Consider the following 22,236-nt stretch of genomic DNA (forward strand, 5'->3'; position numbering starts at 1 on the left):
TTAAATAGAATAAATAAAGTTGGAAAAGCCTCCCAGGAGCATCTGGAACTTCACCACCTGTGGAAAATCAGCAGTTAAAGGAGCTGTATATGTAGTGGAGAGCGGGGAGAAGAGCCCATAAAGCCGGTGTCAGCGGAAGAAGAGGAGTGTCTGAAAGTCTTTCGTCTTCCTGTTGGCAGCGCTCGGATGCGACTCCAGCTGCTTTCTATTCTGGGATGCAGGCAAGTGTGTGCTCCCACACTTGGTTATTACTGCTTGCAAAGAGCAGGTCTGGATTGACCCAAAGGTTTGGAAATCATTATGCTAGGAGTAGGAATAATTCAGAGGATGGTGAAGGAGCATTGCCAAGACTTGAGAAATTAATGTTTGGTTTCTGGACTCGTTGTCGATTTAGTGGTTGGGCAGGACGCATGGTCTGTCAGTGCCTCGGTTGCTGTCTCAATAACAGGCCCCATAGAAGGAGAATCCAAGGCTGTCCAAAGCACCACTGCCTACTGCAGGCGCAGGGCTGCACAGATACATACGTAGAAGTGTGTACACACGTGAAGTCTTAGTTTTTTCAGGTGCTGGCTGTGTTTCTTAGGCTGCAGTGGGAAAGTCATTCCCAGTTCTGTCCTGAACCTCTCCAGTTGCTTTGTGGAAAGAGGGAATCTGGCAGCCAGGCAGGTGTTGCAAGCTAAGGAGGACACAGCCGTTATCTGTGCATTCGCTGGAGACCAAATGGACACTGGAATTATGTTGCTTCAAGAGGCTCTGTGCTGCTGCCTGTTCTCTCTTGGCTAATCCAGACACCTAGCATCCCAGATCCTTCTTGTTACAGGTCCCCTACGAGTTAAGAGCTTTTGTTTCCTGACCTCCTCGACTGTGAACCCTCCACGGCCAACTTGAATGTCACTTACAAGCTCAAGATGCAAATATGAACACCCCACCTGTGCCACGTTGCTGGATGCTCCTTATCACTGTGTCTCATCCCAGAGGCACTTGTGCCCAAACGCTCAACCCCTTTCGAGGCTGAAGGGTTGAGACACGAACCCTCTAGAGAGGGGTATGCTGAGAGGTGCCGCGGCGTGTGTCCGAGTGCCGTGTTGAGCCCCTGCTGCTCGCTGGCAGCCCCCGGTGCAGAGGACAAGCAGTGATGGCTGGCTAGCACGCACGGTGCTTGCCTGCCACCAGCATCCCAGGTGGATATGCAAGTATCTTTTGCAGCCTGGTTCTTCTGAGTTGCTGATCGTCTCCCTCTGTGAGTGATGCATATATCACTTGACTGCCGGTACCCTCCCCTCTCTGCTCCGGCACGTAAGCCTCTGTGTGGTACACCAGCTTTGACAGAAAGGGCCAACCCCACTGCAGGCTTTCACCGTTTGTCAGAATAGATTGCTTCTTCCTCCTATTGCGTGGAAGAGATGCTGGTTCACTTGCCCTGAGTCGGAACAGTACCTTGAGGCAGCTTCTCCCCCCCTTGTTCTTCCTCCCCCTGAGCCTGCGAGGAGAGCAGAGCCTGCTGGCTGCAGCATGGCAACAGGCTCCCAAAACCACAGCTGATGCAGCAACAAATTTTGTGCAGTCTTGCATTCATCTGCTTGACCTGACGTAACCTGGGAAGGGGAACAGAGCTGGAGAAGGTGCGGATGATCCAGGAGCAGGAAAGGCTGGAGCCATCTGTGAGGTTGGTGGGGTTTACTGCTGTTCAAAGCCTCTATTCTCCATGCCGGCCCAGGCAGCCAAGCTGATCAAGCAAGGCCTTGGCCCTCTTCAACCCAGGTCAGTAAAGCGTGGAGGGACGTGGCTCCAGTGCAGCAGGCTGCACCAAGCCTTCATGCATGTTTTTTCCAGCACCTGGCAGTGAATGTGAGTGCACTTGAAAGTTGCGCATGGAGCCAAGGACTCGGTGGAAAGAGTGAGTGTGTGCATGTGTGTGCAAACTCCAGTACTCGGTTCATCTGGGACATTGCCCTGGGCTTCTGCTCTGTGCATTGAGATCCTCCTCTGGGATCGGTGTCCTTTGCAGGGGTTGCAGATGTGATTCCTGAAGCAGAAGAGAGGACATTCAGGTTTGCCCTCTGCCTTCTGATCTCGCGTCACCAAAGGAGCTGCTCAAGCATGTTGAGAGAGAGCAGGGCTTGCTACTTGGTGGCATTGGCTCTGGGAGGAACCTCCATCCTTGCCTTTCCCCTCACTGCCAGATGACATTTGTAGCGTAGCTGCAGTGGCTTGATTACCGTGCCCTGCTCTGACCATAGCTGAAATCCAGGGATGTTGGGAGTTGCCAGAGCTCCTCTCTCTTCCTCTGTCCCTTGGCAATCTTTCTTTCTTTCTGCAGATCAGTGCAAAGCTTGTTGGCTGGGTTATTAAGCATGAGCTGCTTTCCTGAGGCACAGGACTGGCTTAGCTTTTCATTAAGGCCTGTTAATCATCCTGAAGAGAGCCTGACAGCCGCTGGCGATGGACCACAGTGCCCTGCTGCCTTCCATCTCGCCGGGAGGCGTGAGGTCCTGCTCACCATGCCTGGAGCGTGGCTGGCAGCTGCGGGAAGGGTGCTGCGTGGTCTGGCGTGGGACAGTGCCGCTTGGCAGCGTGAGCTTGGGCCCCGAGAAGTTTCCTCATTCGCAGGAAGAGCGCCCGGCAGCAGCTCTGCCAGGAGCCGAGGTGATGGCCAAGTTAAAGCCCCAGGAGAGGAGGAGGAGGAGGAGGAGGCTGGGGGCTCTGCTTCCCCCCTCTGCCACGCTACAGCCCTGCTCTCCTTAGTCTCAGACCTCACGGAAACACGAGTCATTCTCTCTCCCTCCATCCCACATGGTACCGAGCTCTTGATTACTGTTGTTTTTTTCTTAATTGCACCTTGGAGCTATGCCTTGATTTATTTTTTCAGGGAGAATTTAGGGAAAAAGATGGTTGTTTCTCAAGCAAATAGCGGCCTGCCCCATGCAGCTGATTATGGGCAGGGCTGGGAACTGGTGAGACAAAAGGAGCGAGGGGCTCAGCAGGGTCCTCTCACCTCCTTCCCTGTGGTTGTGCCTGCGTTGCGATAGCTCCCACCGCCCCACAACCCCCGCAGGGCCGTGCGAGGGGGCACGCGTGCCCTCTCCAACAGCAGTATTTTGCCTTTCAGGCCTCAAAGGCAGCAAATAGCTTTGAATTTCCTTTTCATCCTAGGAAGAAGGGATTTAATTTACTCTCTGAATGTACAGGGCGGTGTTTTGGAGCTGAGCTGGTGGTGCTGGCTGTGAGAGTGAGGTGGAGGTGTGGAGTTGCTCACAGATCATCAGTGGCAGCTCCTCAATCCTGTTCCGTGCCATGCTCTCCAGACATGAGACGTCCTAAGAGATGTCCTCTAGTCCATTCCCTCCCGCATTTCACCTGAAATCCTTCCACTTTGAGCTCTTCTGGCCATCCTCCCGCTTTTCCCGACCCAAGCGTCATAGATAATCATTGATACGCAGCTGTCCCCATCCTGTTGTCTCTGGGCAGGCACCACGCGGGTGGGCAGGCATTCCCGTGGCCTATCTACGGGTGTGGATAGCAGATGTCCCCCCCGGGCTTGGTGAGAAGGGTTGATGGCAGGGCCTGGGGCAGAGCCAGCCCAGCAATTCTGCAGTGAAGGTGGTTAAGAGGCAATAACAGAGGAAGGAGCTCAGAGGAAGACCCCTCGACCATTGGATCTGAGGGAGTGGCACACATCCTTGATGGAGCAAAACAGGACATCTCTCCTGGGTATGTCAGCCTCGTTTAGGTCTCAGCAATGCATTGAAGACAGCCAAGTCTTGCCCTTCTTCCTCTCTGGGCAAAAGAGATGATGAAGGGGATGTTCTGTGGTCTCCCTGGATGCTGTTTATTGGCCACTGTTAGTGCTCTGAGAGAGGCATTAACCTTGTGCTGCTCTTCCCTGGGATCTTCTCCTGGTTCATTGCTGTTACCAACTTTGTGCCCTTCAATTTCTGTTGGCTTTTTAAATTAAAAGCTGCCATGATTTGAAATGAATTGGTGTAATAGTAGTAGTGAAGGACATCATCTTCCCAGCTGTTCCTCCCCAGCATCTTGCTAGTCCTCCTAGATCTGGCGTGTTGGTCGTAAATCCTCTCCCTGTTGTTCTTGATATCCTCTGATTTCTATACATCTTGTGCTAGCCTAACTTCAGTGGAGGCTTGGAGGTCTGTGCTCCTGATGGGAGTGGCACCTGTATGATGTGTCCGCTTACATGTTCAGCGTTAAACTGCTCACCAGTTTGTCCAGATCAGCAGGGAGCCCTGGTGACTGCAAGAGGAGAGGCTGCCTCTAGGGTGTGATTTGGCTTCATATCGCTCTGGGTGTGTTTGTCCTCGGGTTCCTGCAGGCACAGGAGACCATTAGGTGCTCCTGGTATCTCCCACCCTCTTCCTGGCACACCTTCAGGTTTCAAGGACATTGCTCCATGGAGGGGTTGTGCTACAACTCATCCCGGGGGATTTGGTGTCTCACTGGTCCCTGCTGGGTGTGTGATCGGATTGATGGTATTCCGTCAGTCCCTGATGTGCTGATGGTGCCAGGGCCGTGTTTGCTCTGTAATAATCTCTTCTCCTGCCATGTTCAAAAGGCCAGAGTTTTTTGGGCTGAGAGTCAAGGCTGAACACTGCAGCCCAGTCAGCAGGCATCACTCCTCTTCTGCCGCATCTGAACCTGTTTGGCCTTTGACCGTAGCCTGCCTTGCTGCCTGGCAGCTGAACCGCTCTCCCCTGACCCTGATTCACCTTTTTTCAGTTCATCTGTATTACCGACCAGGGAAGGTGTCTACCAGGATTGACCCTTCATAGGCTCTTGAGAGGTTTTCCGAGCTGCCTCAAGGCAGGGGAGGATTTATGGGCCAGTCAGGGAATGATTAAATAAGTTTTTGGAGCCCCTGCCCTTCCTTCAAAGCCTTCCTTCCTAACCAAGGGGATCTTTTCAGAGTTTGAAATTTTTCGTTCTTTTCCGCAGAAGCGTTCAGACTTCTCCACGTGTGAATAATTGCAAACTCCCTCCTGCTGGGGCTGTTGAAGTGAAACCGCAATGCACATTTGTACTAAACCTCTTCTCAACATCAGCGAGCAAGTGGGGCTCCCAGGCACCCACCGGCGTGTGTACTCAGCGAGTGCCTCGCACAGCGAGGAGCACCCCTGGCGCCGGCGTTTGAGTCTTGTGCCTGACTGCCGGGGTGTGGGATCAGCCCTCTTCCTCGGCGGCTGATGTTGAGTTTTTGTCCTCTCATCTCGGCATGGAGAGTCAAAGGTCCAGGAGGTTGGTTTGGTGTTCGTGGGCTTTGCCACCCGCTGGATGCTGGCTGGAGATCGCTGTGGGACTTGGGTCGGCAGCAGGTTGTTCTCATTAAAACCTCTCAAGAAAATATAATTCTCAACTTCCCTTTTGCTGCTTCCAGAAAAACTTTCCCCTGGCATTGCTTAAAAGATGAGTCTGAAGGGCCAAAAGCTGAGTTACGGCAGCTCTCATAATCCTTGTGTTTCCACATAATGTTGGCAAGACCCTTACCCTGTTTGGGTTGTGGATCACGTTGTCTTTCAGTTTTTCAGCGTGGAGGCCTTGGTTTGATGGCTGGGTGTGAAAGTCTGGGGTTTTTTGAGCCTTTCTATACAAGCCACCTTGTAAACAGGTAATCGTTTTATTCAGTAGCAGATCTGTAAGATGTATCATCCTGGTCCATGGGCTTGATTTCAATGGAGTCTGAATCTTCCTCCATTTTAGGTGCTCGTGAGTTTTGCTGGACAACTTTATTTTACATGGGAAACTTTCTGGGATATTGCTGAGACCAAAGATGGAGTGTAATTATAAAAAACATACAAGGTAGCTGAACCAATTTTTACCAGGCTTCCTAAAGAACAAAACTACTGTTCTCTAAGTGCTTTCTTGCTCCAAGTGTGCAAGAAGCTGAAGCTACAAGTATCCAATTTAACTTGGGTCCGTCAGGCTTCTAGGGTTCAGGCCTTTCTGAGCTGTTGGTTTTTTAACAAAAAAAAATTAAATTCTTGAATTCTTGTGTTACATTTGCTGAAGGACTGTGGGCCTTTTTCCCCTGATAGAGCAGCTTTTGTGGGAGCTGCAGGCATGCTGAGGTGCTCCCAAATGTTTTAGCGGAACCAGGGTATCTGCAGAGATCCTTTGTGCTTTCTACACCCAAATTACACCAATTTCATGCAACTGTGACAAAAACCTCTAAAACTGGTGTACCTCCTTTGTGTATTTGCTCTTAAGTGGATTCAAATATCCACTGTATGTGGATTTTAGTCAAAGTCAGTGTGGTGTAGTCAAAGTAAGGCAAGATATGGATTGAGGCCATTTGATTCATCACCACCGTGAGCCAAATCAATGTATTAAGACATTATTGAGCCTCTTTAAGCATATACATGGTATGGTGCTGGCCTGAGTTAATGACACAAATTTTCCTCACCTAGTATAATACTTGGGTGCAATTGGAGCTTGATATTGTTTGCTCTTAATTTCCCCAGATACCCAAAAGACCAGGGAAATTAGGTACAGAAAAGGTAAATAAAGTAGTTGAGTACAGGAATGATGGCAGCAGTAGCGCTGTGCTAAATTGGTTTCTCTGAAGTGAACTGTGATTGCAACTGCAGAAATTTCCCATGCTTGCATGCAGGGAGGCAAGATGAGGTTATTAATTATAACATCAGGCTGGAATTGATCTTAATGAGAAATAGTGTAGCCTGAGAGGAGCTGAGGCTGTGCTGGTGGCTGTCCCCAGGGCTGGGGCTCCAGAGAGACCTTCCCGGGCTGTTCTCCTGCCAGCCTTGCTGCAGCAAAGCCTGTCCGTGATGATCCCGTGCGACTGAGTGCCAGTGTAGCACATTCCCCATGCCTCCATCCTGAGTTTTGAAGAGGTCACATTGCCGTTGGCCATCTCCTCTGGGCCCTGCATCCCAATAACCTTAGATAGGTGCAGGAGGTGCTTCTTTAGGGTGAGACTCATCGAAAGCTTGTGAATCCAGAGCTTGCAAAACCTCATGACATTTGAGCAAAGCTGGAACTTGGACTTTGCTGGCATCCTTGAAATACTCAGTCTGCCTCTTCCTTTCATATCCCCAGGGATTCTTCTTGTTGCCCTGGCAGAGATTTGGGTAACCTGTTCATTAGCAAAGGAGCCTTTGAGAACGGTCTTGTCTCAGCATGCCTATACTGCACAGCGCTCTGCCAGCCAAACTGGTTTTCTTCTGAAAACTAGTATCTTACAACACCGAAGCAATTACAGTATATTAAAGGCTAATGATGCACGTCCTGTTTTTCTCACAAGGCAAGCCTTCCAGATTCGGATTCTGCTTTGACGATTTTGCATGAAGAACGATAAAAGTCTCTTGTCTCCGGTCCATCAGTTTAGGATAACGCTGCCTGTATATCCTTAGCCTTGGAGGAAAGCTAGTGTGAGGCCTGCTCCTTCCAGACGTGTGTGTCACTTTGCATTCTTGCAGCGGCATTGGGTCTGCAACTCCAGTGACCACGTGTTCAGATGGGCAGATCCCTTCAAAGACCCTGCTCCTTCCCTCCTTTTCTTGGGCCAAACCCAGCCAGGGATTTCAGCTGTGAAGAGGACTCTCCGAGTGATGATGGTCTCCTCAACTTCCTTCCCTCATCAAAGCCAGACTTTGGTGCATGTTACAGGAGCTTTCAGGGTGCTCCTGTCCCAGCTGTGCCTCTGCCCTCCTCCTGTTTCCCACCCCACTCATGACAAGTTCCTTGGAGCCTCTTCATGGCCCGTGAAGGGTAGAAGAGCATGTTCTCTGTCCCACCTGCATCCTTTGCAAGCAGTTGTACTTACGGAGCATTGCCTTGGAAGTCCTTTCTTCCCTGTCCTACAGCAAAACGTCCCCTCTCACCCTTAACATCTGTCTTTCTTAAGACAGGCAAGTGCTGTTTTCAGGGAGGCAACGACAAAGTAAATTGCAGGGAAAGCTGCAGTTTGAGAGCGTTTTCTGTGGTTTTGTTGGCTGCCAGAAAAATACACTGCTGAATGAACTCCGTACATCTGGGGCCAGTGTTTTTTCTCTCAGACTTCTCATTAGCAGAGTTCAGTTTTCCCCTGGGAACTTCTCATTAAAACTCGCAACCTCTTCTCTCCCTGGCCAGTGGAGCACATCTGAGCTGGCGGAGCACTTTGTGAGCTGTGTCCAGTGTGGGAAAGTAGAAGCTAAATAGAAACTGTGCAAGAACCCTCCTGAGGTTTGGTGCAATGGGACCAAGAAATTCCCAGGAACTGGAGTGCGTCATCAGCTTGGAAAACTCTTAGTGTCTGTTTGAGCCTCTTGGCACCTTCTGGGGTGGGTACGTGGTGTTACTGGGTCTTTAATGGCCCCATTCACCCTCAAGTGCTCAGCCTTGCAGGGTCTTCTGCTGCAGAATTAGATTTATTTTTTTCCCTCCCTTCTGCTTTGATGAGCAATTCTCCTCTGCCACCATTGCTTTATTAAACAGAACAAATCCAGTTGTGCTGCTTCAGTTCATTGCAATTTATTACCTGTGGAAAATGCTATTTTCTGCATAAATGTAATTGTCCTGCCCCAGTGAATGGTCAGGAGCACTGATACTGCGCTGGGGCTGGCAGGAGGTAACCTCCAGAAAGAAGGGGTGTCCTGGCCAGAGGAGAATTTGGCATGGCAGTGGAATGGGCTGGTCCCTCAGCTGTTTTTCCTTTCCCTTTCCCTATCTAAGCTGTGTTTCTGGGAACTAGTTGACAGTTTGTCCTGGATTGACTCTGAAGAGTGAGAGCAGATATAAATATATGATAAAGCTCTGGAGCACTCAAAAATTAATATTTCAGGATCAAGAAGTCTTTATTTCATCAACTGCTTCAACAAAAGGAGGAGTTTGTGTAGTTGTAGCCATTGCGGTTCCCTTCCACCAGACTGAATGAACAAAGAGAACACTGCGGCCAGGAGCTCAGACCGAGGCCCCAGCTCCAGTCCCGGCTGAAGGAGCCACCTGGTATGAGACGGAGGTTGCATGAAGAAGGTGGTGTCCTTTTTGGAGTTGTTTTTTCTTTCCTCCTCTGACCGCGGTGCGATGATTATGATCCCAGTGCTGCTTCATACAGGGGGCTGCAGGTCCTGGATGCTACAGACCAGGTCTGCTGGGAGGCCGACCCCTGTCCTGGGCTGGACAGCCGCTTGCAGTGGTGGTGCCTGGAACAACATGAGGTGTCAGACATGGTGATAAAGCCAAGCTATTCTAGCAAGAATTTCTGAAAAAATCAGTTTGTCCCTTTGTAGTCACCAGAAGGCTGAACTGCTGGGGCTTTTGAAGTTGGCAGGTTCCTGCTAGGGTGAAGCTGTGTTTTGTAGCAGCTTTTTAACCATGGCTCCCTTAGCACTTTCTCAGCTCCCCTGGGGAGGATGCAAGCCACCAGCCCCGTTCTGCAGGGTTGCTCAGACCCATACAGTACCAAACACTTCCCCGGTGCTGTGCAAGGGGAGCAGGAGTGCAGCCCAGAAAGGTGTAGTTGTGAGACTACTACTAGTAGTAGTCTCCACTGAACTAGTAGTTCAGTGGGGGGCACTAAGATGGTCAGGGTGCTGGAGCGTGTGTCCTGCAAGGAGAGGTTGAGGGAGCTGAACTCATTGAGGCTGGAGAAGAGAAGGCTTTGGAGGAGGTCTACCAAATACCTACAGGGACATCATCCAGAAGACAGAGCCAGGCTCTGCACAGCAGCGCGTGGTGGGAGGACAGGAAACAAGCGTAGGATGAAACAGGAGAGGATCAGACTGGATATAAGGAGAAGCTTTTTTGCCCCAAGGACAGTCAGTCAGTAGAGTTTGCTGCCCAGAGAGGTTGTGTAGTCTCCACGCTTGGAGGTTTTCAAGACCAGACTGTATAAACCTGAACAACCTGCTGTGATCTGTTAAGAGATGCAGCTTGGAGCAGGAGTTTGGATTGGAAACCTCCCGAGGTCCCTTCTGACCTGAGTTATCCTGGGATCCTCCATGCTTGCTCTTGTGGAAGTGGGGTGCTGCTTTTGCTCGCAGGTGGAGAGGTCCAGCAAGGGCCCCTGTTTTGTGGGCACATTTGTGCCACTGCAGTGGGCCTGCCTGGCACTGCCTGACTTGGTTTCTTTGATGTGATCCTCCAAGAGAGCACGGGTGAGTGTAGGGGAGGTTTTCTTTGCTGTCTCTGCCCTTGTTCAGCAGATCTGTGCAGGTGCAAAGTGAGAGAAGAGGGCAAAGGGACAGGTCCCTTCTGGTGCTTTATTTTTGCCTGTGCTTCTCTGAGGTTGGGTGAAGGTCACTGGTATTGAAGCCTGTTTTATTTTCTTGTCTCACTTTGGAGGAGTGGGAGAGGCAGGGTTTGGAACTACTTATGCAACCTGCCTTGTTTGTATGATGCTAGCACAGAGCTGGTGACACTTACTTCTATAGCCTCGGGGGTTTAGAAGCGTGAATCAGAGACTCATTTTCTCTACTGATGCTCCTATAGAAATTTGTTAAAAAGCGGAAAGTCCCGGTTCATAGTGTTTCTGTGTTACTCTGCCAGTATATCTGCTGCAACCTTCCCCTGGTCCAGCCTACCAGCCCTTGCCTGGCTCTGCAAGAGTGAGTCAGCTCAGCCAACAGCATCTCCTCGCCTGGGCTTCATGACATGCGGGCCATGATTCCAACCCACGTGCCCTTCTAACAGTTCAACTGCCAGAGTGATGCCGTGTAGTTCCTGACCTCCTGCGCCCCTTCTTGCACAGGCACGGATGTCTTCTGCCCTGGCTGGCTCGGGAGATGTGGTAGGTCCATGCGGGAGATGGCTCAGCAGTCCTCTCTTAGGTCAGAGCATGCAGTGCCATTGAAAGAAGGAGTTCGATAGAAAACAACTGGATGGGGAGGAGGGGAAGTGATACGCGGCTCACAGACAATTGAGGCAGGATTTTGTTTGGGGGTTTTATGACTTTTCTTTTTCTTCCACAAAGTTCTAGTGCTTTTTCTTGTGCTTGTTGAACAAGAGGATTTTGCTACAATGCGTTCTGTTTCAGAGAACTCGGGGTTTGTACGTTGCTGACTAGAACAATTGATTTTTGTTTATTTACTGCGGGAGAGAACTGAAGCAGTAAGTTTTAAGGCTTTAGCTGTTCTGGAGGAGTTTTATTTAGAGAAACAGCCTGATTCTGTTGCTGTGTGCGATTGACACAAGCTCATATAATCCTGTTGCCAGTGTGGGCTCTGCAGCGGAGCCCTGGGATCTCTCGCTCCAGTGCCCAGGTCACCTCGAGCCATTTGCTCTGGCAGTCCAAGGTGCTTCTGTCCAGGGCTGGTTGCCATCTCTTGCCCTGGAGCTCAGCTGCCCGTCACGCAGGCTTGGCACACCACCAGCTCCCTGCAGGCAGGAAAGACGCAAACTGCAGGTTTTTGGGCACTTCCCAGTCTCGCACCCTGCCCTGTTCCTTCCTGTCTTGCCCTGCTCTGGTGAGGCTCCAGAAAAGCCTTTGGTCCCAGATGACACCCAAAGGTGGTGGAGACCCCTGGCTTGTTCGATGGCTGTGTAGGAGCCAGGCCTCTGTCGCAACAGGACGCAAGCTCAGCAGAGACTCCTAACTTCATCGCTCAGCAGAGCCCTAGGAGGGGGATATCGCTGTTCTGAGGTGGGTTTGGAAGGTGACCAGCTGGTGCCTTCTTAATCCCTTCCCTGTCTTGTCCTAACAGTTCTGCCCCGCTTTGGTTAGAGGAAAGTTCCTGCACATCAGAGAGAAGCAAAGGGCCACGGATGTCCCTGCAGTGCCTCTCCCTTCCCTCCTAGTGACAGCCTTCCCCTGCCACCTCTGTGCACTCAGAAATGGCGTCCAGAGGGAAACAGCCACACACCTTTCGGGCAGCTCTGCTGCCGGCTCCTGCCTGCGAAGGCTGCCTGGGCGTACCAGCCAGCATCCCTCTCTAGAGGCTGTCACCTCGGCAGTGGGCTGTCTTTGGCACTCCTAACTCCGCAAGGGAGAGCGAGCAGTGAGGTTCCCTGGGACCTGATCAGTACGCTGAAAGCTGCCTACTTGGTTGAGTACCTTCTATATTCTTTTTTAAGTACTATAATTACACTGTTTAAGTATTACAATTACGCTGTTGTGATTGCCAAGGTAGGCGCAGTCCTGCCAACGTGGTGGTGTCTCCTGCCAGCTGATGTGCACCCTGTCATGGTTGGGTGGAGCGGCTGCGGTGGGAAGCATGGCCGTGTGTGGCCAGCCCCCTCCGTGCTGCTGGAGGTGTGGGGTTGTACAGCTGTTGCTCTTTTCCTTGCTGTGTGCACCCAAAAAGAGCCTCTGCCAGATCCCTGCTGCCAGCCCGATGGGCTGCTGCGAGCTTGTGTCATCGTGCTCCCTGTAAAATGTCCCCTTCCCAGGAAAAGCCCTTCTGTGGGTGGGTGACTTTGCCAGGTTGCTGTGAAGCGGCTGTTTTTGAGAGGAGCTCCTCTCCTGCACAGGCGCCTTGGGAAGGTGGCAGGCGATGTTTATCTCAGTTGCGTTTTCTGGGGCTGGAGAGCATGTGTGTTATCATACAGCAGATGGGCCTGGTGAATAGATGGTGGAGACAACTGTATTTCCTCACGCAGGCTTGTTGCCTGCCAGGAAAGGAGCCAGCCGGGCTTTGCAGGGCGAAGTACAGAGCTTGGACAGGCTGCGGTTGGGTTTCTCCTTCAGCCAGTTCATTTTTGAGAGGTAGGTGTTGGTGTGGGACAGAGGCTGCTGCTACAACCCACCATGTGCTGGTAGGGGTTGTACTGCTGAAGGATGGACCAAGGGCCAGTGTTCTGTGCTGCCCTTCCAGCCGTGTGCCCTCTGTGATCTTTGGACCCTTAAATTAAATCTGGTGCTCCAGGCAGGGACTTGAATTGTCCGTCAGTCCTAGGCAGGAGTCTCATGGGAGCAGGCTGCAGTCTGGTGCGCTGCCAGTCATCAAGGCTGGGGAACCGGTGCCTTGTGGGGGACAGCTGAAGATGCATGTCCCATGTCCTTTCCCATTTCTGTGCATCTCCCACTAGCTTGCAGGAAAAGCTGTGTGGCTGCCGAGTACCACGACATGGTGCGACAGCCGTCCTGGGGAGAAGCAGGCAGGGAAGTCTTCTGCCAGAGCTTGCCACACTGGTGGCCCTGCCACTGCAAGGGGAGTGACAGACCTTTGAGGGAAGAGCTGACGGCCTTTCTGGGAGGCCTTCTGGGTTTCCTGCGAGCTGTCAGTGGAGAAAGTCAAGGCGGTGGAAATCCCAGCAGTGGGCAGGATGGTGTCCCTGGAATGGACACTGTTGGGAGCTGACTCCTGTGGCATGGGGGAGAGGAGGGGACCAGGAGGGGGACAGTGCAGCCAGGGAGCGTCACAGCTCCCCAGGGCCAGTATCGGAGCTCAGAGGAGATCCCTGCAGTGTCCTGGTTTCCGCCTCCCTTCTTGCTGCCTGGAGCTTGGATCTCCTGCCTGGCCAAGTGAAATGGTGCTGCCTTCCCCGAGCCCGCAGCTTGTCACTGATGCCGCATCAAGCACGTCTGGCAATGCGGCTCATCCCACTGTCCCCTCGTGTGGTACTTCTGTCTTTTAGGTTACCCTGGTGTGGTGGGTTGACCCTGGCTGGATGCCAGGTGCCCACCAAAGCCGCTCTATCACTCCCCTCCTCAGCTGGACAGGGGAGAGAAAATGTAACAAAAGGCTTGTGGGTCGAGCTAAGGACAGGGAGAGATCACTTGCCAATTACCGTCATGGGCAAAAGAGCCTCGACTTGGGAAAATCAGTTTAATTTATTACCAATCAAATCAGAGTAGGATAAGGACAAATAAAACCAAATCTTAAAAACACCTTTCCCCCACCCCTCCCTTCTTCCCGGGCTTAACTTTATTCCAGAGTTCTCTACCTTCTCCCCCCAGTGGTGCAGGGGGACGGGGAACGGGGATTGCGGTCAGTTCATCACACGTTGTTTCTGCCGCTCCTTCCTCCTCAGGGGGAGGACTCCTCACACTCTTCCCCTGCTCCAGCGTGGGGTCCCTCCCACGGGAGACAGTCCTTCACAAACTTCTCCAATGTGAGTCCTTCGCACGGCCTGCAGTTCTTCACAAACTGCTCCAGCGTGGGTCCCTTCCACAGGGTGCAGTCCTTCAGGAACAGACTGCTCCAGCGTGGGTCCCCCACGGGGTCACAAGCCCTGCCAGCAAACCTGCTCCAGCCTGGGCTCCTCTCTCCACGGGGCCACAGGTCCTGCCCGGAGCCTGCTCCAGCGTGGGCTTCCCACGGGGTCACAGCCTCCTTCGGGCATCCCCCTGCTCCGGCGTGGGGTCCTCCACGGGCTGCGGGTGGATATCTGCTCCACCACAGACCTCCATGGGCTGCAGGGGGACAGCCTGCCTCACCATGGTCTTCACCACGGGCTGCAGGGGAATCTCTGCTCCGGCGCCTGGAGCACCTCCTCCCCCTCCTTCTTCACTGACCTTGGTGTCGGCAGAGTTGTTTCTCGCACATACTCTCCCTCCTCTCTCCGGCTGCAATTGCTGCTGCGCAAGTAACTTTTTTTCCCTTTCTTAAATCTGTTATCCCAGAGGCGCTACCACCGTTGCTGATGGGCTCGGCCTTGGCCAGCGGTGGGTCTGACTTAGAGCCGGCTGGCGTTGGCTCTGTCAGACATAGTGGAAGCTTCTAGCAGCTTCTCACAGAAGCCGCCCCTGTAGCCCCCCCGCTGCCAAAACCTTGCCATGCAAACCCAATACACCTGGTTTTTCCCTTCTCTCTATCGGTATGGGAAGGGACAAGGTGATTTCTTTCCATGGTCCTGTGGTTGCATGGCTAGAAGCCTTTGCCTGCTGGGTAGGACCATGGGTGCAAGAGTGATATGTGCAGCAGGAAGACTGGTGGCTGGAGAGTCCTGATCTGCAGTAAGCAGTGCGGCATCTGCATTTAGGGGTGGATTTTTTGGAGCCAGCGCTCTCCAGCACGCTGTATGGTGGGTAACAGCATGGGATGCTGCAGGAGGACGGACATGGATGGCGCAGGTTGCTGACAGCCTTTGCTTGCCTTTTGCTGATGCCTGTGGTTTGATGAACCTCATCCAGTAAGACGAATGGATGTGACAGGATCACGGTGCCCTTCATGGCCCCATTTGCTTCCTCGCCTCTGCTGGAGCCGGGCACGCAGCTCCTTCCGTTTCTCTGTTTGAGGATTGGTCTCCCTTTCAGACGGCTGTGGGCACGGTGCTGCCGCGGGGAGAGGACTGTACAGTGGCTCACAGCCATAGGACTTCAGGCAGAAAAATCAATGTTTATATTTCTCTTAGCTGGGAAAGATTCCTTAAATAACTCCAGTAAATAAATATCTTGTAAAGTTCAAACTATAAAAGCATGGTATATGAACTAGAATGAATTTTCAGGCTCTCTCTTGCAATAAAATGGATTTCTTGAGTTTGGGCTTTATTTAGAGAAATGTTCGATTTAAGAAGGGAGTTGAAGGTTGTATCTGATGTCTTTGTGAGGGAGAGCTGCTCTTCCAACGGCTGTGGAGCATGGTCTGGAAATGTGGTTGGATTGCTGCTGCTGCTGCTGCTGCTGGAGTATTCCCAGGAGAGTTTCTCATGTACCCAGCCAAACGGAGGGTCACTCTCCTCCTCCCCAGGGTGGTTCTTGCTGCATCCTCTGTCCCCTCAAGACCCCACTGCTGCAATGCAGTCTGCTCAGCCACCTTGGGAAGCTGGTTGTGCAGGTGCTGCTGCTTGGGAGGCTGGAGACCAGCCAGGACCTGGTTCCTTCCGCAGACTGCACCGGCGTCTCATAGCTTTCTGCGCCTGCCCTCTATGGCATAACACGTCTTCTTTCCCTTCTTTGTTCCGGCCGGTGTTGTGGTTGAACTTGGTTGTTGAAGGGATGCTAGAGAGGGAGCCAGCGGTGAGCCCGCTGGGGTGCAGCTCCCATGATTTAGGCTGCTTGTTCCTTGGTCTGGGATGGCCTGAATTTGCTGTTCCCAGGAAGAGCTGAGGGCATGGGGTGGACTCGAAGGCTTCTCCTGCAGGGTTGGCCCTGCCTAGGGTCTCGGGCAAGCAGGGCAGGGTAGAAGGGGTTGGAAGGGGACCAGCTCAGCTGGAGAGAGACACAGCTGGCCTGGAGCTTGGGTTCAAGGTTGAGGCTTTAGACTTGGCCACATTATCTGGAGTGCACAGAGGGAGGGCTCTGGGCTCGTGCTGCACATTTGCCTGAAGAAGAACTATTTTGTCCTTGTGTGAAGGAGGAGGAAGCAGAAAGCTCTTCTTCAGCCCCACCTTTCCTCGAAGCTCCAGGAAATGACCCTGCGCAGGGGACAAAGGGCACCATGCAGGGCTGGGATTCCTTCTGCTGTTCGTCAGCATGCGTGCAAGCAGGGCATCGCCTTCCTGAAAGCACCAGGAGGGCCGCGGTGAGGGAGAGCTGCTCCCTGCAAGCCCAGAGGTTGCCGTGGCCTGTGGAGCTGGTGCTGCTGCTGTGCTTTGCTTTCTGAAAATTGAACCTGCCTAGAAAACGTTATTACGACTTTCTGCCCTGGAAAGTGGTGGCTCTGGCGTGCGTTGGACCCGTTCCCCCATCAGGGTTTCAGGCATTCCCGGGCAACGCTGGAGGTTGAAACCGAGGGCTGGTGCTGACGGCGGGGCTCTGTGGCCTCTCCGCTTCCCAGGTAAGCGGGGCAGGAGCTGGAGCTGGGACACGGTGCCCGCCTCTGCTGAGCTCAGAACCTGCTGGTGGGCTGTCCTGGCACCGATGCACCACGACCCACTTTGGCTCCGGCACGGAGCTACTGCTCACAGGCTGGCTGGGCCAGGCTTCTGGCCCCGAAGCCTATAGCCAGGTAAAAGCACCACCGTACACCACAACCTGCTTTTCTTTGCTTGGTGGTGTCTGGTGTGGCTAAGTGATGTGCCCATGGCGGCGAGCCAAAAGGAGAGGAGAGAGACAGGAACAGAAAGTGAAACAGAGATGGGCTGGAGTGACACCGAAGGAGGAAAGAATTGACGTTGGGAACAGCAAGAAGGCAGAGCAGGGTGTCACCGCCTCCAGAGAGTTACACACAAGCCGCAGACGTACAAAATCATCAAGGTTGGGCGCAGAGGCGGTGTGCTCGCTCGCCGGGGCACGTCCCCACCATGAGAGTGGGGTCGCTGGGGTTGTGGGGCTGTTTCTTGTGCTCTTCCTGAAGTGTTTTGGGTGGAAGCCAGTGCATTGCCATGCACTTGGAAAATCGGTTGTCTGTGCCAGAGGAACAAGTGCCTGGAGAGCAATGACTGGATTGCCGGTTGTTGTCTTCCTGGAAGCAAGGTCCTGACCATGCCAGCTCAGGAAACACGTGGTATCCCTGCTTACTGAGTGGCCCTGGCCTCACGCTGTCTTCTGTTTTCTTCCAGCCACTCCCACTCTCCCGGCTCCATGGCTGCCGTCCGCGAGTGGTCCTGCACCCGCTGCACCTTTCTGAACCCCGTCGGCCAGCGGCAGTGCTCCATATGTGAAGCCCCCCGCCAGAAGCCTGACCTCAACCACATCCTGCGGCTCAGCGTGGAGGAACAGAAATGGGCTTGTGCCCGCTGCACCTTCAGGAACTTTCTGGGCAAGGAAACCTGCGAGGTATGTGGCTTCACCCCGGAGCCAGGGCCCAGCGGCTCCCCCTTGCCCGTCATCAACGGCATCTTGCCCAAGCCCACCGTGCTCGCGGAGCCCAAGGGCACGTCCAAGGAGGAGGCTGCCAAGGCAGAAAGCAGCAGCGAGGACTCGGAGGGGAAGAGCCCTGATGAAGCGGAGCTGGAGAGTGGCTGGGCTTGCCAGCGCTGCACACTGCACAACACGCCGGTGGCCAACTCCTGCTCTGCCTGTGGCGGCCCACGCAAACTCTCCCTGCCCAAGATCCCGCCAGAGGCGCTGGTCGTCCCTGAAGTCATCACCCCTGCCGGATTTCACATGGCCCCCTCTACCCCGCAGCCTTTAGTCTCTGCAGAGATCTCTGATGGTGACGCCGCGGCCACCCAGGTCCCAGTGGCTATGGAACAAGAGGCCCAGAAGATACCAGCCTTCAGTCCCTTCTCCCCGGGGCTCCAGAACAACCCTGTGCCCCGAAGCCGCCGGGAGGTGCCCCCCCAGCTGCAGATGCCGGGGCCCGAAGCCTCCCAGCCCGTGGCTCAGAGCGCAGCGGGGCAGAAGGGCTCTCCGCAGGGTCAGGCCAGGGCTGCCCCGGCTGCCCGCTTCCAGGAGCTGCTGTCCAACAAGCGGCTGAGCGTGCTGGAGGAGGAGATGGAGGTCAGTCCATCCCATTGGAAGTGCAGCTCCTGCTCCCTGCTTAACTCCGCCGGGGCCGGCAAATGTGAGGCTTGCAGCAGCCAGAAAGGCAGTGACACCATCAATCTGGTGGGGGACTCGGTGAGATTCACCCCGTGCAGCCCCTCCAGCCCCGACTTCACCACCTGGTCCTGTTCCAAGTGCACCCTCAAGAACCCCACCCTGGCCCAGAAATGCAAAGCCTGCGGCTCCTCCAAGCTGCACGGCTTCCAGGAGCATGGGACGCAGGGCGAGCCGTCCCCTCGCTGCCCCGACTGCGGGGCTTGCGACAAGGGCGGCTGCTCCTCCTGCGGTGGCAGGGCCCCCTCCGCCCGCAAGGTTGCCCGCCTCTTCCCATCCCAGCTGCCCACCGGCCAGGAGAGGCCGGGCCAGTGGGCTTGTCCCGCTTGCACCTTGCTCAATGAGCTCAAGGCCAAGCACTGCGTGGCCTGCCATACCCCGCAGCAGTACGTGGCCCAGCGCAAGGGCCTCAAGCCCCTGAAGAGACGGGAGAGCATGCACGTGGAGAAGAGGCGGCAGACGGACGAGGGAGAGGCCAAAGCCCTGTGGGAAAACATTGTGACCTTCTGCCGGGAGGTGAGTGCTTGCTGAACTGGTCTTGCTCCTGGTTTCACTTGGAGGGGACCCTCTTCACGCCTCCCCCGTGGGTCTAGGGCATCGCTTGGCACAGGCAAGCTGCCTTCTGTGTCTTGGGTCCCAGAGATCTTCACCTGCAACAGCTGGATGCTGGTTGTTAACACTGAAATGTAATATTTTAAATTGGTGCAAGATAATCTCTAGGGTGAAGGTGACCCATCCAGTTCACTCCCAGTCCAAGGGTGAGGAAGTCTGAGTGTTAACTCTGAAACCTAGTGATATTTTATATCAGCGAGAGAGAACATCTGGGTTGAAGGGGACATTCTTAGGTGGTCAATACAGCTCCTTTCCTGTCCAAGGGTGGGGAAGGCTGGGAAAGAGTGTGTCCAGGTTTGCTGGTGGCACCGCTGTCTGTGGGCAGCAGCTGCGACACGTGTGGGTGCAGGAAATCTGGGGATGCAGCAGGCAGAGGCTCAGAGCACCGGCAGGGGTACAGGCAGAGGAACTGCTGCCGCTGCCAGCAGCTGCATGTGTTCAAGAACTGTGAGCTGGGCCTTGGCGTTCTTGGTTTTGGTGTTTGTGAATGCAGAGCTGCAGCTGCAAATGGCTCGCCCCTGTTTTGGGAAGGACAGCTGAGGTTTAGCTGTACCCTGGCTCCAGGTGAGGGTCTCAGGAGCACATGCTGTCACCCTCCCCTCCCACTGTGAATTATCTGGCTCGATGTGTTGGGTTTCAGTCTCAAACAGCGCTGTGATGGCCCCATTTTTTTCCCTGAGTGGCATAAGATGCTCCTGTGAGCGCTGCTCTTTCTCTGCCCTCCTTCTGGGGGAAGCCTCCAGCTCTTCTGGATCAGATGGAAAGGGAGTTGCAGTCCCATTTTGATGTGCAGACAAGGCTTTTTCTGCCTGGGCCAAGGAGTGTGTCCATGCCTGTGCCTCCGCTGCGCAGATTGGGGACCACAGAGATGTTTGGCTCAGGAGGGAAGCTGTTGAGAATGATCCTATTTTGGGACTGTGGGTTTTTTTAATTGCTACATGTCCATCCTAACAGATGTGGGTGTCTTTATAGCAGAGAGACCCTGATTCTGCTTATCTCCCTCTTTTAAGCAAGTGAATAGCCTCTTTTGTAGGCAGGGAACATCTGTTACATCCAGTGGCATCAGGCCTGAAGGATGAATTATGAGAGATGGCCAAGTTGAATTAGCAGCTTGCAGCTGCCAAGAAGGGGAGTCTGCCTTGCCCCATCCAGCACAGCTCTCGGTCGGAGCCTTGGCTGAGCCCGTTCAGCTCGCTCAACCAGCAGTAACAGGCTATTAGATCAGCATGGGCTGATCCTGAAAATCCCCCTAAAACTAAATCACTGCTATGTTCTGACACTGTTTATGGTAAGTCAGGGGCTCTGCAGGTCCAAGGGAAGGACTGGCAGCGGTGGTGGGACAGTGCTGCTCCCATACTCATGCTCGCTCTGATCTCGGTGTGCCTGCAGCCTCTCACCAATGCTCCTGTTTGGGCTGGCATGTAAGGCAGCCTCCAAGCTTCCTTCTGTCCGTGGTGTTTCACAGGCTGTTTAGCCTTCCCCTGGAGGAGAGTGTCAGGCTAGCCAAGTTCTCCTCCGCCTGTTGTCCCCGTGCCCCAAGTCGCGTGGAGCAGCCCGCCTTGCTGCGCTGCTCCCTGCAGGGATTTCTGCTCGAGCTCCTGCCGTGGGCGCTCCCTCCTCCGCTATTCCAGGGGTACCTTTGCCAACACTTCTCGGTGCGTGGTCCCCACTTTTAGCTTTACCCTTTCTCTTCCATCTTGGGGGAGAGCAGAGCTGACCTCTTCCACTAGCTGCCTCTGCACAGGCGTTTGCTTCCCTGTCTTGTGCTGTCCCCTCTCTTGCTTATCCTTCTGTCTCACACTTCTTCTCTCCTCTGATTAACCATCCTTCCCCCTTTCTGCCTAACAACACACATCAGCACGTTCTGCAGAGCTAGAAAGACAACCCAGGACTCTTGCTGTCTGTGCCATGCTCTGGCACCTCTGCCTGCAGAGCCTTTCCGTGTGCTGGGGAAGGCCCCATCTCTGGTTTCCTTCTTCTCCACCCATCAGACAGTTTGCTACTGGCAGCAAGGCCATGCGGGGCAAGGCAGCGGCCTTCCTTGGCCCATGTGGTCCCGGGGAGGTGGCAGCGGAGAAGGTCACAGCTCTGGTCTGGAACAGCGTGAAGGGGGTTGTTGGCAGAGCAGGAAGAGTGAAGGAGGTCCGATGCCCGGATTTATCACCTTGCAGGAGAAATAAGCAGGGCTCCTCGTCTGGCACCATCTGTGAGCAGGCTCATCGCTGCCCAGGCACGAGAGGAGTTACCTGCTCCTCTCCCCACTGCTCTGATGCTGCCCCTGCAGCTCTCGTGCCTCTCTTTCCCTCCATCTCCAGGGATATTGGTAGTGACAACTTCTCTAAAGCATTTAGAAATACGTGCAAGGAGACATCATGGTATAAAGGTAATTAGCTTGTTAGGTAGGCTTTCCTGACGCTGCTGGGGAATTGCACTGCTACGGCTCTTGCATTGTGTCCATCGTCAGTGCTGGTGAGGTCTGTGGGCTCGTGTTCAGGCTCCTGCAGTCCTGCTGAGTGCTGTCCTGGCCCTGGTGAGACCCTGGCCGTGACACCGGGGAGGCTGAAGGCTTCTTCCACCTCTGCTGCTTGGAAAAGCACCGCAGCGACTCCACAGGGGACAGAAAGCTGGCGATGCCCGCTGGCTGTGACTCGAGGACTGCTGCCTTGCTCTGTGTCCGCACTGCCCTGCATGGCAGGTTCCTGGGGAGCCCCGGCTGCACCCCGAGAGACGAGTGTGCGAGGCCGGGATGCGGCAAGATGAGGTTGCTGGCTGATACGGCAGAGGCGGCTGCTTGTCAGCTGTGCGGAGCAGATGCTCCCCTTGAGAAAGCCAGCAAGCCCTGGGACTGTGTCCTTTTTGGCCCGCATTGGTATTTGAACAGTGACATCTATTAGCTGAAAAACACCCTTCTGCAAAAGAGAAGCTGGAAGTGCTAATTGAGGCACCACGTAGAAAGCGTTCACATAGGATTGCAACAAAAGAGGAAGGACAGCTACTAGTTCGGTGTGCATAAAAGCTAATTTAAATCAGAGCCGGCTTTTGCTGAAAGAATTTAATTTCGTTTAATTAACAATAACAAAGAAATCCCAGTTCTTATTTCACCCTGTGTTAAACTCTCTGAAAAAGCACTTCTCCCCTCGGTAAAGTTCTGTGCTTCCATCCTGCCTCTGTGGCTAATACCTACGAGACGATCTGCCCTTCAGTCCCTCCTATTTTATTTAATGCAAGCAGCTATTGCAGGTGGGCTCGGACATGGGGTACCCTCACTCTGGAATTGCTTGCCTGTTTGTGGTCAGGCTGAATCCGAT

At 53.8% G+C, this 22,236-nt stretch overlaps 1 protein-coding gene across 1 annotated transcript in view; it reads left to right on the plus strand.

The window, feature by feature from the left end:
• Positions 1 to 22,236, plus strand: part of CAPN15 (calpain 15) — a 56,116-nt gene that overhangs the window by 25,245 nt on the left and 8,635 nt on the right. The window contains exon 3 of the mRNA XM_050906262.1: positions 17,335 to 18,832. Within this exon, the coding sequence (XP_050762219.1) occupies positions 17,357 to 18,832 (1,476 nt within the window). The 5' untranslated portion in view covers positions 17,335 to 17,356. The remainder of the gene's footprint in view (positions 1 to 17,334; positions 18,833 to 22,236) is intronic.

The sequence above is a fragment of the Gymnogyps californianus genome, chromosome 15, assembly GCF_018139145.2.
Source record: "Gymnogyps californianus isolate 813 chromosome 15, ASM1813914v2, whole genome shotgun sequence".
Lineage (NCBI taxonomy): Eukaryota > Metazoa > Chordata > Aves > Accipitriformes > Cathartidae > Gymnogyps > Gymnogyps californianus.